The sequence below is a fragment of the Uloborus diversus genome, chromosome 3 (assembly GCF_026930045.1).
Source record: "Uloborus diversus isolate 005 chromosome 3, Udiv.v.3.1, whole genome shotgun sequence".
In the NCBI taxonomy this organism is placed as follows: domain Eukaryota; kingdom Metazoa; phylum Arthropoda; class Arachnida; order Araneae; family Uloboridae; genus Uloborus; species Uloborus diversus.
Genome location: NC_072733.1, coordinates 108,498,626 through 108,513,759, shown reverse-complemented (window position 1 = coordinate 108,513,759; position 15,134 = coordinate 108,498,626). Strand labels below are relative to the sequence as shown.

At 31.6% G+C, this 15,134-nt stretch overlaps 1 protein-coding gene across 1 annotated transcript in view; it reads right to left on the bottom strand.

Moving 5' to 3' along the window:
• Positions 1 to 15,134, bottom strand: part of LOC129219410 (serine/threonine-protein kinase 32B-like) — a 242,333-nt gene that overhangs the window by 126,716 nt on the left and 100,483 nt on the right. The window contains exon 5 of the mRNA XM_054853799.1: positions 7,621 to 7,658. Coding sequence (XP_054709774.1) covers positions 7,621 to 7,658 — 38 coding nt within the window. The remainder of the gene's footprint in view (positions 1 to 7,620; positions 7,659 to 15,134) is intronic.

The following is a 15,134-nucleotide window of genomic DNA, read 5'->3' as shown; positions in this document are numbered from 1 at the left end:
TTTTTATTTGATCAATTAAAAGCCGTCTTTCTTAAAAAATAGTTTCTTTCTTCCATTTTCAACATACATTCATTAATCCATTAGATCCCTTTTCTGACAAAATCCAACCTTCCGAATTTTTGATTATTGTATTGGGGTACCATCACAATGGACTTGGATAATTGGAGTTCTACTCAGGGCTGCGGAGTTGGAAGAAAAATGGCCGACTCCGACTCCAGGTCAGTGAAAATAAAAGAAAAAAAATAAACCCGAAGTCGGCATGTTTTCGAACGACTCCGACTCCTTTATCTCAAAATCAGTTCGACTCCGACTCTTCGACTCCAACTCCACAGCGCTGGTTCTACTGCATACTGAAAAAAACTGAAAAAAAAAAGCTCAAATGTTGGAATTGGAGATACCTACTTTGGCAGCAATGCGCTTCACATTCAAAGGTGCATCAATTATAAAATGGAGTTTTTCCGATATCGATTCCTCAGACGAACCACTTGTCTCTCACAGAATCAGCAAATGTATTTTCTGTTAATATGCCACAAAGACTAGGGTGGTTCAAAAAAAAACTTTTTTCAGCTAGAGTACAGGACACCCCCTATGTTTTTACCCATACTAACAGTATTATGCTGTAAAAGTTTTAGCTTCTTACTCAAATTTTAAGAGGGTGCACAAACATTTAATATCCCCAACTGTTCTTGGTAAATAATTATTTTATTGCAATGTATATGCATATTACTAGTGTATATTATAATATTTAGCATTACTTTTACAGTTCAATGTATTTTTAACCCCCCTCCCTATTCTTATGAAGTTTGGGTGAGGGAGTTGAGCACCCTCTTTCAGTTGAAATAAGAAGCTAAAATTCTTCCAGTATATTACTATCCACAAGTCTAAAAATATTGAGCTGCGTCCTGTTATCTAGGAGAAACTTTTTTTTACATGTATTTTTGAACCACCCTAATAAAGACATGTGTGGCCTCTTTTCTGCCATATTCTATCTATCCGTTTGACACAGTAACACAAAGAACATCATTAGCATTCAGCTTGCCGCACATTGCTGTGGGAGCTTTATTTACTACTTCCCTAGAACGCTTCAAAACATTTTCTTTGAAATTCTTATATTCTTTCACTTAGTTGTGAGAAATACTTAGCAAAAATTTTTGTTATTTAATTCTAAAGTTTCAAGATTTGTAGGAAAAGTTTTTAATGTCGAAGATTCTTTTGCAATCCAAAAAAGAAACACGCACTTCGTATTTGCATCAAACGAAGTATCGTTCTTTTTCTCACAAGTGAGGTAAAAAGATCTATTGAGTTTCATTTTGTTTTAGTTACTTTAGAAACAGTGGAACATAATGTGAAATATTTCTATTGGAATAATTTAATTACAGTACGTACGGTCACTTAATCTCTAGAAAATGTCTGGAATAAAATAATTATTAAATTAACCGTAGTTCCACATTTACGAAGCAGAGTATCAATATCACTATAATTTGTGAGCAAAATATAGGCCTTGATTATTTTTCTTTTTCTAACTGAGCTTGTATTACAGATAAAACTGTTTAAGGATAGAAAAGCAGTCCGATAGTTATGCCGGATCAATTCATCAGTCTAACAGAAGTTTCCCAATATAAGGTAAACGCGCTAGTAGTGGCCACAGTTAAGCACATTTTGTGTCTTTTTATAAACTGTGGATCTACAATATTAATTCTAATTTTAAATCTCAATGAGCGTATTACAGCCCAACTATTTCTTAGTCGTTCCATTTTCTAAAAATGTCAGAATTTCAATTTTTTCCCGAACTTTAAATTTGATCCATTAGAAGCCACTCCAAATTCTGAGATTCCTTAGAATTTACATTACTTACTTTAAATTCAAATAACTGATGAATAAAATTGATTCAATATGATAGTTACATTAAGTACCAATGTATTAATCACATTTTATAGTACATTTCTTTCTTCAAAGTACATAAGTATTTAGGATAAAAGAAAAACTTTTTAGTAGAAAATTTGCATTTGTGAATTTTGTACGCTAATGTAAAAAATAAAGTAAAAGAAAATGTATGTTCTCATATAAGTATTATACATATAAACTTCGGTAAGTATGAACTGAATAACTACTATCACTTCAAAATCATTCATAATTAATAAAAAGGTAAGCACACCATTCAATGTAATTCTGGGACAATTTGTTTCCTACACCTTACGAAGCCACATCAATGGATATCGGATATTGGTAGCATAAGTTTTCAATACTGCTAAAGGTAAGGTGTCCGCGCACCTGGAAAGTCATGGATTTCGGCAATGATCGAAAATGTTCATGGAAAGCCATGATTTTCAGCAAAAATGCTCAAAAATCATGTAAATTGACTATTGGTCATGGGTTTTGAGTTCAAGAACATGCATATTTATCGAATTCTACACATTAGATTAAACATACACATCTTGGCCATTCTTTCCGCTGTTACGCGTCAATCCCAATTTTTCACACATTTCGAAATCCGATTGCATCCGCTTCTTTAATACTCGCTCGTTTTTCTTTTCAATGTGATTTTACCATTTGGACATTTATAATTATGTATTTAGCATTATTTTTAACCCTCCTTATATGTCTCATTGTGTAGTTGAGGACTTATAGACTACTAATTTTGCCGATCGCATTCAATGCGAAAATTTTAATTCATCCGTTTTGATTCAAGAGACTCATACAAATTATCATTAATTCTCAGCTGTGTCTTAAATTAATGAAGATTTTAGAAAATAAAATTGGTCTGAAGAATTAATTACGGACGTTTTGAACATCGATAAAACACAGAAATCAGGGAATTTTCAAAGGTATTTTTTTTAAAAGTCCGTAAATGTTACATATTTAACAAATTCGGAAATTTTACAATATTTGTAACCTATCCTAATACTTTGGCGGTAAATACCTGGTATTGTCTGGTAAATTAATTTTTAAGTACTTTAATTTAATATTTTATTTTTTTCTGATTATTTATGTTATTTATTGTAAACATAATTCTAGTAACCACTAAATTATTGCTAGTCACAGATATTTTAGAAAACTACTAGTAGTGCAATGCTCACATTTTGTTATTCGGTAAACTTTGAAGTTTTATCCGGTTAACTGATAATTTCCCCCTTCCCAAAAGTTTGAATTTCGGGCGCCACAGACTATTAGCAGACATACATAAATATGAATCAATAGATTATTAACTGCAAAACACATACTTACTGAAATGATTTAAAGACTTCCAAGAGAAAAATGATTCCTTAAGCAAGTTTTATAGCTGAAAATTTTATTTATCATGGCTTTTACTAATTTTACGGTGTGTGACTTACTTCTAATAAGAAAATCTGTATTTTCAAGAAATGATTGCTGAAATCCAAGAAATTAAAAATTAGCTGCTTTGATCAGAAAAGCAATCACCTCGATCAAATATTAGGCCCTTCCCCCTCCATTTTTTTTTTACCTGCTCAGCAGGCAGGTTGCAATCGGTTCTAGTTGAATTTTTCTCCTCTATATATACTAGTAAAAGGAAAATCAAGTTGATTTATGAAAAACCTTCCTGATTCAATAGTGGCCACTCGCTGGCCCCTTTTGAATTTCCCAACGTTTTTGGTACTAGTAGTGGCCAGATAAACTGTCAGCCAACTATTTGGAGTTGAAAACGTTCCAAACATGATCTTTCACATTTCATAACATGGTTACAGCTCTAAAAATATTATTTTTGAACATTGTTCTATTCATAATACAACACAATGTTTTTATACCTCGTTACGGAGAAACGTTAGAAGACAGCTGAAAAAACATGGACAATCCAGACGACCATACTAAATAATTTATAATAATTTTCCGTGATGCTCTACCTACTCCTCCTTGAACGGCTCACTACAATATAGCCTGAACTTTACCTCCTGCAAATTTGAATCGATTGAGAGATCTGGAATCTTTATTTTTCAAATATAAACCTTAAAGTGGCCACTACTGGTCTGTTTACCTTATTCTTCGTTTTTATTTCTCGTATAAAAGGAGAAAAAAATTTACCTTGTTACAATACAAATTAAAGGCAGAAAAACTATTTTCGGAGCTAAATTAAAATTGAATTTTAAAGGATTAAAGAAAATGGTGAAAATGAACTGCATCTTTTATAACGAGGTTAAAAATTAAATTTTTGAAATATATTCGAAGCTGATTTTTAGTGGCCACTTCAAGGTTTAAAACGCTTTAGTAGTGGCCACAATGAAATATATTTTTAAACTGTAGGTCTACAATATCAATTGCCCCTCGTGAAACTCAATCAGCGTTTTATGGTCCAACGCTTTCTAAATCTTCCCAATTTTTAAAAATACCAGAATTTTAATTTGTTCAATTTTATAAATTTTTTCTCAAACCTCAAATTTGATCCAACAATGGCTACTCCAAAATCTGAAAATTTCAATAGTGACCATCTGACATTCTCCCATCCGAAGTATTTACATTACTTACTTTAAATTCCAATAACTGATGAATAAAATTAATTCATTATGATAGTTACATTAAGTACCAACAAAAAATCACATTATTATTGTTCAAAGCACAATTAAGATAAATAAATACCTTTATGCTGAACAGTAAAGTAAGAGAAAACAACGTTAGAAGAAGCACAAATTTGTAAATTACAGCAGACACGTGTTTCGGCGTTACAGGGAACGCCTTTTTCAATGCAAAAAATAATGAGCTTATGGATGAAAAGACATCCGACAAAAGGCTTTTGTTATTCCTTTAAAAATTGCTTGATATGTTATGGTGGAAGAAATGGATTTACATTAGTATAGTTCCTATAAACTTTAACTTATAAGAATTCAACTCCCAATATTCTTCATAATGGAAGAAATTATGAAGATCTTAATTTATCACAATCGATTTGAACACTAAACAATATCCAGTAAACAGCTACATATTAAGCATATGCTAAACTCGGGGCTGCCTCCCTCTCGAAGACAATAGTGCATATTAACTGCTATCGAGCAAGCCCCAGAACGATACCCACCAAAATACTCTAAAATTCCCCTCCCTAATAAATTCAATGATACAGTTTGAGCTATGAGTCCTTGGTGGGCTGCCCTGCTAAACAGAAAGAGGACTAGCCTACGTTAGGCAACTTTTTCGTATTTCCAAACTGATGAGATATTTAGATTTGCTTATTGAAAAGTGCCTCATTTTTTCCAAAAAGTAATAATCACTAAATGTGGTAACGACTAATTGCCACAACTTTGATGCTTTAATAGGTTCGATTTGCGAGCTTTTATTTTTATTGTATACTACACATAAGTAGGGTAACAGCACCAGTAACAGACAAGAGTCCAGCAACAGACATTAGTAAGTTTGGATTTAAATAATAAGAATTTTAGGCGGGCAAAACTGATGCTGCTGCGACCAATGAATACAGGACATCCATCTAGTGTTATCAGAGTGAATTTTATGAGCCAGTTGGTATTTACAAGGCAGTGGAAGGTTATGAACAGCCACCACGAGGTCTGCCGGTGTTTCATATTCATTTGAATTTAATAAGGTTTTAGATCTAAAAATAAAGAACTTTTGCACATTTTGAAGAGAAAAAGGGAATTTTGTCCATTACTCATCCTTTCCTCATTCTATCTGTAACTGGATATCATCAGAAATGTCGATGTCTGTTACTGGGGGGGGGGGGGGGGGGGGGTAAGCAGCCAAACGTTAGATGAGATGTAGTTACATGAGAAAAAAATAGTTTAATAAGTCTAAATGCATTAAAAGGCGCAGATAGTTGAGTTAACCTGAGAGCGATTCTTAAGCGTGTCTGTTACTGGTGCCGTTACCCTAATGTGATCAAATCGCTTGCACAATGTAGCTTTGAACACTGTAAAAACAATTTAGAAATGCTCCTGGAAAATAATGGGCAGCTGATGTGTCCAATTTCTGAAAGCAACATATCTTGCAAAAAAAGAAATGTTTTCCGCTGAAATTCAGTGACCTCCTGAAATTATCCTAGAATCTTTCTGCAGAATTCAGTAATATCCAAGGTTAAAGCCAGTCGTATCTCTGGAAGCTTCAGAGAAACTTAGTTTGGTTTAATATAATGACGTGGCACCTTCCTGCTTTTCCGAGAGAGCTCGAAAAGCATTATTGTAATTATGGTCAAAGCTAAAACAGAGTTGTAAAATATAAATACTGGTATAGCTAAAAATATTTTTTGCAATAGCGAGAATTCTGTATTCGTGCAACTTGTAGCAATTCAGGAAACTGTTTGAAAAATATATGGGTCATTTTTCAAAAAGTGTAACTTTTCTGTCACACGATTCTTACAGTAAAAACTTTAAGGAACAATTCCGTTTACAATGCTTTTTAATTTCATCAAAAATATATCGATTAAAACCTGCCAACAATTTTTTAATAATAATTTATATTTGAATATATTTTTGGTTCGCAACATGTGAATTCTCACCTCCGAGGCATGTCACACACCTGGTGTGACTGTTAATGTTGCTTAATAACTTGTTTAATTAAAAGCATATATTTATATTCATAGTGTTGCTTTAAAATGTTGCTTTTTAATAATGTGTACTTTATAATATGCTTGATGAAATTTTTAAGAATCCTATATTTCTTCTCTTCGTACATAGTATTAATACAGGAGTGTAGTTAGTTAACTGTGAATGCATTTGGGTGAAAAGAAGGTTTAATTTAGAAAATAGTAAATTTTAAATTCACTAATAGTTAATTACTAACAATTTGAAATGGAATTTAAATTTTAAAGTTCTCGATCATCCATTTCGTTTATACCCAAGTTTTAGTTTAACATGGGTTCATATTAGTGGGACTTTATTGTATAGTACTCCGTCAGATAGATCTAATTTCGACAATGTTTAAGAACATTTTGAAATATGTGTAATTATAAAGTCTGAATTTTTGAGAAAATGATGATATTCAATGTTGCCAAAATTTTTGAAACATTTAGTCATGATGCTAAATTTTACTGCCATTGATTCGTAAAGTAAATAACTATTCAGCATTCGAAACCGTGAACTTTTTAATTTTTTGTCTCTCAGATGAAAATAATTTTTGAATTCTTCAATCTATGTCCTTGTTTTGATAGAATTCATTTCTGCGTACCTTTGTGTGCGTGAACAAAAAATTTAAGTTTTCCCGAGATTCCTGTCTTAGTTAAGATCTTAATGTACTCGAAATTTACGCTTTCTTTAATGTGTATACACATTCTTTACCGAAATTAAATGAGTAAAGTTATGAAATTATTTTTTTGTAAAGCACAAATAAGCAACTGATTGCTGACACGTGTTACGGGTTACCAAGGAACCCTTTATGTATAGTCATCCAAGAATAGCAACGAGGTGTAAAAAGAGACAGAATGAAGAGCAAAAATTGGGAAGTATCAAAACAACCAAGAAAAAAAAAAAAGCTGGTGACAACATTAATTACATAATACTACCTATCAAGAAAAAACGGTTAAGCAATAAATTTCTCAAAAAATCCTATAAACAATAAATTTGCTGTTGAAAATAAAACCGCTCCTAAATAAATCAGTAATAAAATTTCTGTAGGAAAAATATATGTAAGGAAGCAATAGTAACAGTAAAAAAAGAATTTTCTCACCTGCGTCATCTATCAAAATATTATCTGGTTTGATGTCCCTGAAATTATTTCATTTAGTATTATAAATAATTGGCATGCAAATTCAAATTTACAAAGATTAATTGTCAAAAGAAAATTGTCACAAAATGTATAACAAAGACAAAATATATGTAACTTGTTTGTGAATATTTATTGATTCCGCATCTGACAAAGAAATAAACCTTACACATTTTAGAGCCAAATGAATCCAAATTTTATTTAAAAAAAAAAAAGACAATGATGTTGTGAGCTTAGTCTAGACAGTAGTTTCAACTAAAACTACCTTATTCTTCAACAACACCTATGAATGCTATACATCAAAAAATAAATAAATAAATAAAATAAAAAAAGAAAATTCCTTGAAGTCAGGCCAATTGTGAGATGTATTTCATAAAAGCTCTATTTAATAATGAGCAGTCTTTTGAATCATGACCTAACAAAAGTTTCTGCTACCTGCGGCTCTGTTGAATCATACATGAGGCTCACACTGTACTTTAAAATTCCCTCAAAAAACGGAAAATGTATACTGGCAGCAGAGTTGCCGACCATTTTCCGTTTTTTTACAGAAGTGGTGTTTTCCGTTTTTATCACGGATGCTTTCCGTTTTTTCATACTGACACTTTCCGTTTTTATCACGCACATTTTCCGTTCTCAATCGGAATATTTTCCGTTTCATGAACTGATCTTTTCAGTTAATAATATAAATATTTGCCGTTTTATGCACGTATATTTTCAGTATAAAAAACTATTATTTTGAAAATATAGCTGAGCAATTAAAACATAATGAATCAACATTTGCAGATTTTAAATGCCCATATATATATTTTTTTCTTTTTTTTGAAAAACAGCAAAAAAAAAAGAAAGAAAGAAAGAAAAGCAGTTTTATTAGAGCATTTACACGAATTTCATTAACTTCCAAAAATTTGTGAAACATCTTAAAAGTGCGGAAACACATTTTTACTATGCAGAAACTATCTTTCTCTTTTGAAGGTATAGAGGGAAGATATAACAGCTATCTGGGAATTTATTTGCTTTGCATTTTATTATATTGAAATCTTTTATCAACAAACAATTGCAAAACATATGAAATAAATGCAAATCATACCAACTATTTTTTTCTTTTTTAAATCAGTCCTTCACAAAAATACCCTCCTCTCCCCCCCCCCCCCTGGCAAAAAAAGAAAACAGTTCCTGTAGTTAACTGTGCGATGTTTTATTTAACAATAACTGCCATGAAATTTAACTTTATCAAAATTATTGAAACTTATCAATTGTGAATAGTTAACATTGTTTTCAATAAGACAAAACATTTATTACAAGTACAAAATCATTTATTGCAGATCTTGTACTACACAATTTTTAACATTATTTGCTTGCACCAATGTCAAATTAATAGTTTGCTTTGCTGTCATCATCAATACTATTGTTATTTCTGCACTCATATATAGAGATCAAATCATAAGTACAACTGGGCCATCTTTCGACGATTCCAATTTTTCACAATTCATGTCACAAACCTAAATTACAAGAATAAGAGTATCAATGCATTATATCAAAAATATTTAACACATGGACTTTTTATTGAGTAAATTACCAAGTGACATGTCATAAACATGCAGATGAAAACATCACAATTACCTACGGTAGGATATTTGACTTCAATTTTTCTTGACAACGAGGTAATACGCGGACGGTAAGCTAAAAAAGTAGTCAACAGCACCGTGTCGAAATTTAGACAGAAATTAGGCATCTTAGTTTAGAAACAGTTAATTTGTAAAAACCCGTGCATATATATATATATATATATATATATATATATATATATATATATATATATATATATATATATATATATATATATATATATATATATATATATATATATATATATATATTTGCAATAATTTTTTTTAATTAATACTTTCAATTTTACAAGTGGCAGTGTGGAGTAGTAGATATGTTAGAATTGAACGTGCCAGCCAATAGCTCAAAAACAATTCTCGATCTCTTCTAATTCTCGGCTAGCTATAGTTGGGGCGAACCTAACCTGGCAGCCAAGTAATACTGAGCTTCGGATGTGCTTAGCTTTCACAATGCTTACAGGTTAAGTCTGCCCCAACTATAGTAAGTGTAACATTTTATTTTCTAACTCAATTTTCGTACTGAACCTCATTACTTGACTCTCAAGAAACAAAACAAAACTTATCCATGAAAAAATAATATTTTTGCAGGTTATAAGAATTGTTTCGAGCATATTAATCAATAACTTCAAAAGAACTGTCATGAAAAGAATCATGAAATTGTGAATCATAATAAATATAATGGAGTTGTACCTGGATGTTTTTCTACTATATTCTCTCCCCCCCCCCCCACACGAAAAAAAAATTCATTATTTTTTATGTTTATAATTTGTCCTTGTACTGTGCTTTCAATCTCCTTTTGCATTTACGTGGAAGGATGCAATAATGCACAATTCCACAAAATCGTATAAAATTGCAACTGGTGCGGAAATAATTTCAACTACGAGAAGACAACTTTTTCAATGCATATGTTATAGTTGAACTCAGGTCAACGAGAGCCAAGGTTAGCCCTTCTTAGTTTGGTCGCCTTAACCCCTCCCCACATAAAACTGAAAAAATTATATTATACCGATTCTGACTGATCAGGTTCACATGGCCTCTCATTGGTGCACTGATAAATTGAATCAAATTTCAACTCGCATATTGTACACCTGGGAAAAGTGAAAGTTGTTTGTTCGTTTATGATACTTCTTTACAGACAACCCCGCTTTTAAATGTTTGGGACGGGATGATTTTTTAATTTGCTGAATGATACTCTGAATTTTACCGAATGATAAAATGCGAGCATGAACACAAACGTGCATCAAATGAGAAGAGACATTAAACACCACTATTGAAAATTTTCAAAGTTTTGCAGTGAAGTGTTCAAATTTACAGAATCATCAGAAAAAATTGTCGACTTAGAACATTTTTGGTAGGTCAGAGTGACCTCCCTTCAGGGTGCCGCTTCCAGTGGCATGTTGAAACAATAAAGATTTTACAACCGCAATGATCTTAGACCGGTGTCCATACATTGCCGCTTCGATTTGTAGTTGGTGCGGAACCAATGCATTGGTTAAGAGAAAAATTTGAAACCGATTTAACAATACAGGATTTACACTGGTGTTTGACGATGCATCGATCCAACGCCCAGCCCTAATGCATATATAGCAAAACATGTTTTATACTTACAATTTGCTTTTGCATCGAACTTCCCTTTTCTGTTCAAGGAGTTCTGTTCACTCAGTTGCACATTTGAATCCACGTTCCATCAATAATTCTCCGGGCCACTTTGGAAGGTTCCAGCGCTGAGAGTGTGCAAAGTGGACAGCATCTGGAATGTTAAATAAAGTGCTTTTAGAATAATATGATTCAAAGTTCGCAAAATAATGCTTTTTTTAATGATTGATACATTTTTTTCTATTCATTTCCTTAAAAAATTATGTATTATATTCATTAATATAGATAACAAGCATTTAAAAGTTTGAAAGAGAGGGGGGAGGGGAGAAAATCAATATTTAAAAGTTTTCTTGAAAACCCAAGTAGTTAACTAAAACTAGATGCTTCAACTTGTTAATTGAAATCTAATCAATAGCAAGAAGCAAGTTTAAACAGACATAGTTGTTATTCATAGAAATTAAAATAAATTAATAATAATAATAAAAAAACAGTAGTATTTTAAGTAATAAGCAATATCTTTACATTAACCTTACATGTAGGCAGAAAATATTCTTCATTAACAATAAAACAATCAAGACTCAATGGTGTCCTATCTAACAATTACTTAGTTATGTGAAACAATTTTGTAAAATATCCTCTTAGCAAACAAAAGTTTTTAATATTATTAGAAGTTTTTTAATTTTAAAAATTTGTCACGATGTTTTAAAGTTTAAACAAAGGTCTGCGGGAAATTGAATGTTCAAACTAGATAAAAACTTATTTTTAAGCAGCAATCATCGTTACAGAATTCAAAAAGTATTTATTTATAGTAAAAATGTAAACACTCACCAGCAATCAATCCCGGATGAGAAGATACCAAAAGATTCCTCTTCGGCGAGAGCGATTTCTGACCGCTACGGCATCAGCCATTGATGCAAGATAAACAAACCGTAGACTACGAACAAACGCTCGAAGCATTTCAGTTAATGCCGTATTTGATCGAAACAATTTGATGTTGATGGAGAAGAGGAAAACGTTCGAAAAATGTTCAGTATTTCTGTCATGGAGACTCCATGATTTCAGTATACATACATTTCCATGCACGAAATAAACAACGTGCTTCACCGCCATCACTCATTTGCTACATACCGTTTTTTCACGGATAAAGGCTCCCTCTAACGATCGCATACGGACATACTCTGTTAGTGCGCTAAAGTAAAAGACAATTTCCAGTAATTCCATGAAAAGTTCCGTTTTCAATCCAGAACGGAACTTTTCTATTTATAAGGGGAAATTGTACAGTAAATTTACGGAAAAGCATTAGTAAATTAACTGAAGCAATTTTACAGTGCATGAGTCACTTAATAATGTTGTAAAACTAGATGCACTATTTGCATTGCCAAACAAGTTTTAACTATACAGTTGACATTCGATTTTACGAACCTCTAACTGACAAACACTTACAATTTTACGAACTATTACCTAGCCCCGAAAGTCTTCCATTTAAACAATGCAATTTTTCATTTTTTTTACGAATTGGGAATGAGGAAAATGTATATATACATATCGTCTCCTCAAAGTAACAGTAGAATATCTTAGTGTTATTCCTGGGATTAGATGTCTTAGTGTTGCTCTGAGGCGACGATATATATTTTTAAGATCACAACGTAAGGCCAAAGTAGCTTTTTCCTGTACTTTTCCAGCATGCCTTGGAGCGGAAATTTGAAAAAGGAAAACAATCCCTTTCATTTAAAAAGTAATTGCATCATTTAAAGTGCTGATGCTAAACCTTGCTACAGCTTCTGAATTCGAACAAAAAAATATTTCTCAAATACAACTCTTAATGACACAACTGCAAATCGGATGGTGATAGCTCTGAAATGTGCATGAAGCTGTGACATTTAGAAATATTTCTGTATCGATGATGTCGCACTTTTGTTCTAATGTAATACGAGAACTATATATATAATACTCATAATACTCGTGTATGGAGAACTAGGAGTATCTGTTTGACTAATTTCATGTTGAAAAAAATGCTTCCAACAGCTGTTTTCTTTTGTGAAGATATGACATTATGACAAGGAGCGCTTTGAATGACTAGTAGATTTTACTAAGGTTTCATTATTTTAAAGAGGGGTAATGCAGCTGCTAATTGAAACCTAGGACTTCAATGTTTTAAATTTCTTCTTCTCTTATTATACTGTTTTCTCTCATTTCTTTTTTTAGTTTTATTCTGAATTAACTTTGGTAATTATGCTAGGTTTTTTTTTCTTTTAAAATTATTTATAAATTTTTATCTTCTGCTCTTTTTAGCTTCTACTTTGTTTTCCTTTTTTGTAATTTTCATATTTTCTAATTTTTTTTAAGTTTATCTCGCCTCCTTTTTTACTTTTCTGCAGCAGTCAATGCCATTTGTGCAATTTGTTTAAGGTATATTTCTGAAGAGAGAAATGTAACTGATGTTAGTGACTGATGTTACATATTTTGAATAAGTTTTAAACATTTAAACTCAACTATTTCTAAACATTTAAAGGATGAATATTAAAGATATCATCATAAACGAAGGCAATATGACTTTTATAAACTTGAGTTTGTTTTTGTTAAGCAATACAAACTTTTATATAATTTTGTGACTGATGATACATAAAAAATGAGACCTAGTTTTAAAACAACGTTTACAAGACAATTATAACAGTTTAAAATTTCTTTGTTGGTCTACTCTCTTCCTATATAAGTTAAGTTTTAATAAAAAATTTCCTAAGTGAAAAAAAAATTAACTTTTAGAACTGTTAATACAATGACACATGGGCACCAGTGTTGTCAATACTTGCCTATAAAACGTACAAAAAATGTGTTGCTAACTTTTTTAGCATAATTTTATTAAAAAAAATAGTCTTTTTTACGTCCTATGAAAGAAAAGAATTACTGATACAATGAAGTTTTTTTTTTTTTTTTTTTTTACTGCGATGATCCTAGTTTTGTGGAATTTCCCATATTATACAGCGTAAACCTGCAAGACCTCTGGCTTCGAAACCATTTGTCCTAAGTACATACTTCCAATTGTAAAAGCGGTCAAAATAAGGTGCGGAGTTAAGATGATGAAAGTTCGAAGCGAAAAAGAGATTGATGAAAAGATACGAAATCTAACTTTTCATACGGATCCTAGGTCCCCTAAGATATTTTTAGGGAAATAATCTCAATTGAAAATAATGTCAACACAAAAAATTTGAAACATTTGCGACCAAAACTCAATTAGATACTAAAGTTCAAAATTTTAAGGGACCGTGCTGGAGATGAGAGTAGAACTTGTCACCCATTCGGAAGAATGATAGAACTGGTCTAAATAAAAAAAATTGACTCAGACCATTTTTTTTTCGACTTTGAAAAAACATTAAAAAATATTTATGTTTTTTATTGCTATTGAAAAATAAATGCAAATGTTACGCTATGGTACTTTAAAACACACTACAAAAGCCGTACTGTTTAAAAAAAAACTCTGTGCACACTCTTATTATTTTAAATCCTTGTTAGCTGCTATATTTAGCCCCAAAAGGTCTTTTTGACTGCGAGTATAAAGTGGTCCAAGCGTTTTTCATTGGGTACGCTGCGTTTCGTATCTCGGTGAATATTTGTCGTACTAATGTCAAATTTTTTTATATGAATTTTTTTTCAATTGAGATAAATTCCCTAAATCTAAGTTACGGGACCTAGGGTCCACATAAAAGTTAAATTTCGTATTTTTTTCACCAATTTCCTTTTTTGCTTTGAATTTTCAATAGATTAACTCTGCGCCGCATTTTGACCATTTTTGCAATTGGAAGGAGTAGCGGTTGCGAAAATAGAGACTTCGCAGATTGAACGGGTACATGCTGTTTATAAACATATGTAACAATAATGCACTAATACAGGCGTAAATTTATTACTTAGCAAATAAATCCATACTAATACCCATTTTGCATAATTAGTCTGGAAACCTTACGATCAACTTTAAGAATACTAGTCTTAGCTAATGTACTTAACAGTTAAGGTAAATTACATTCACTTCGATCGGTCGTAAAAATTGCTCATAATGTTAATTGTTTAAAAAATGTTGTTAAATGTTTCTTCTACTCCTATCTTCTCAGAAAACCTTTATTCTTTCATTAGAAATAACATTCGACAGATGTGTAAATAATCATCTATTTCCGCCGAGCTTCCTACTAAAAGCTTTACAAGCCAAGAAGCTTTTTAAACATAGTCACAGCGTTCAAGAATAAAAATTTATTGTGGTGAATAAAG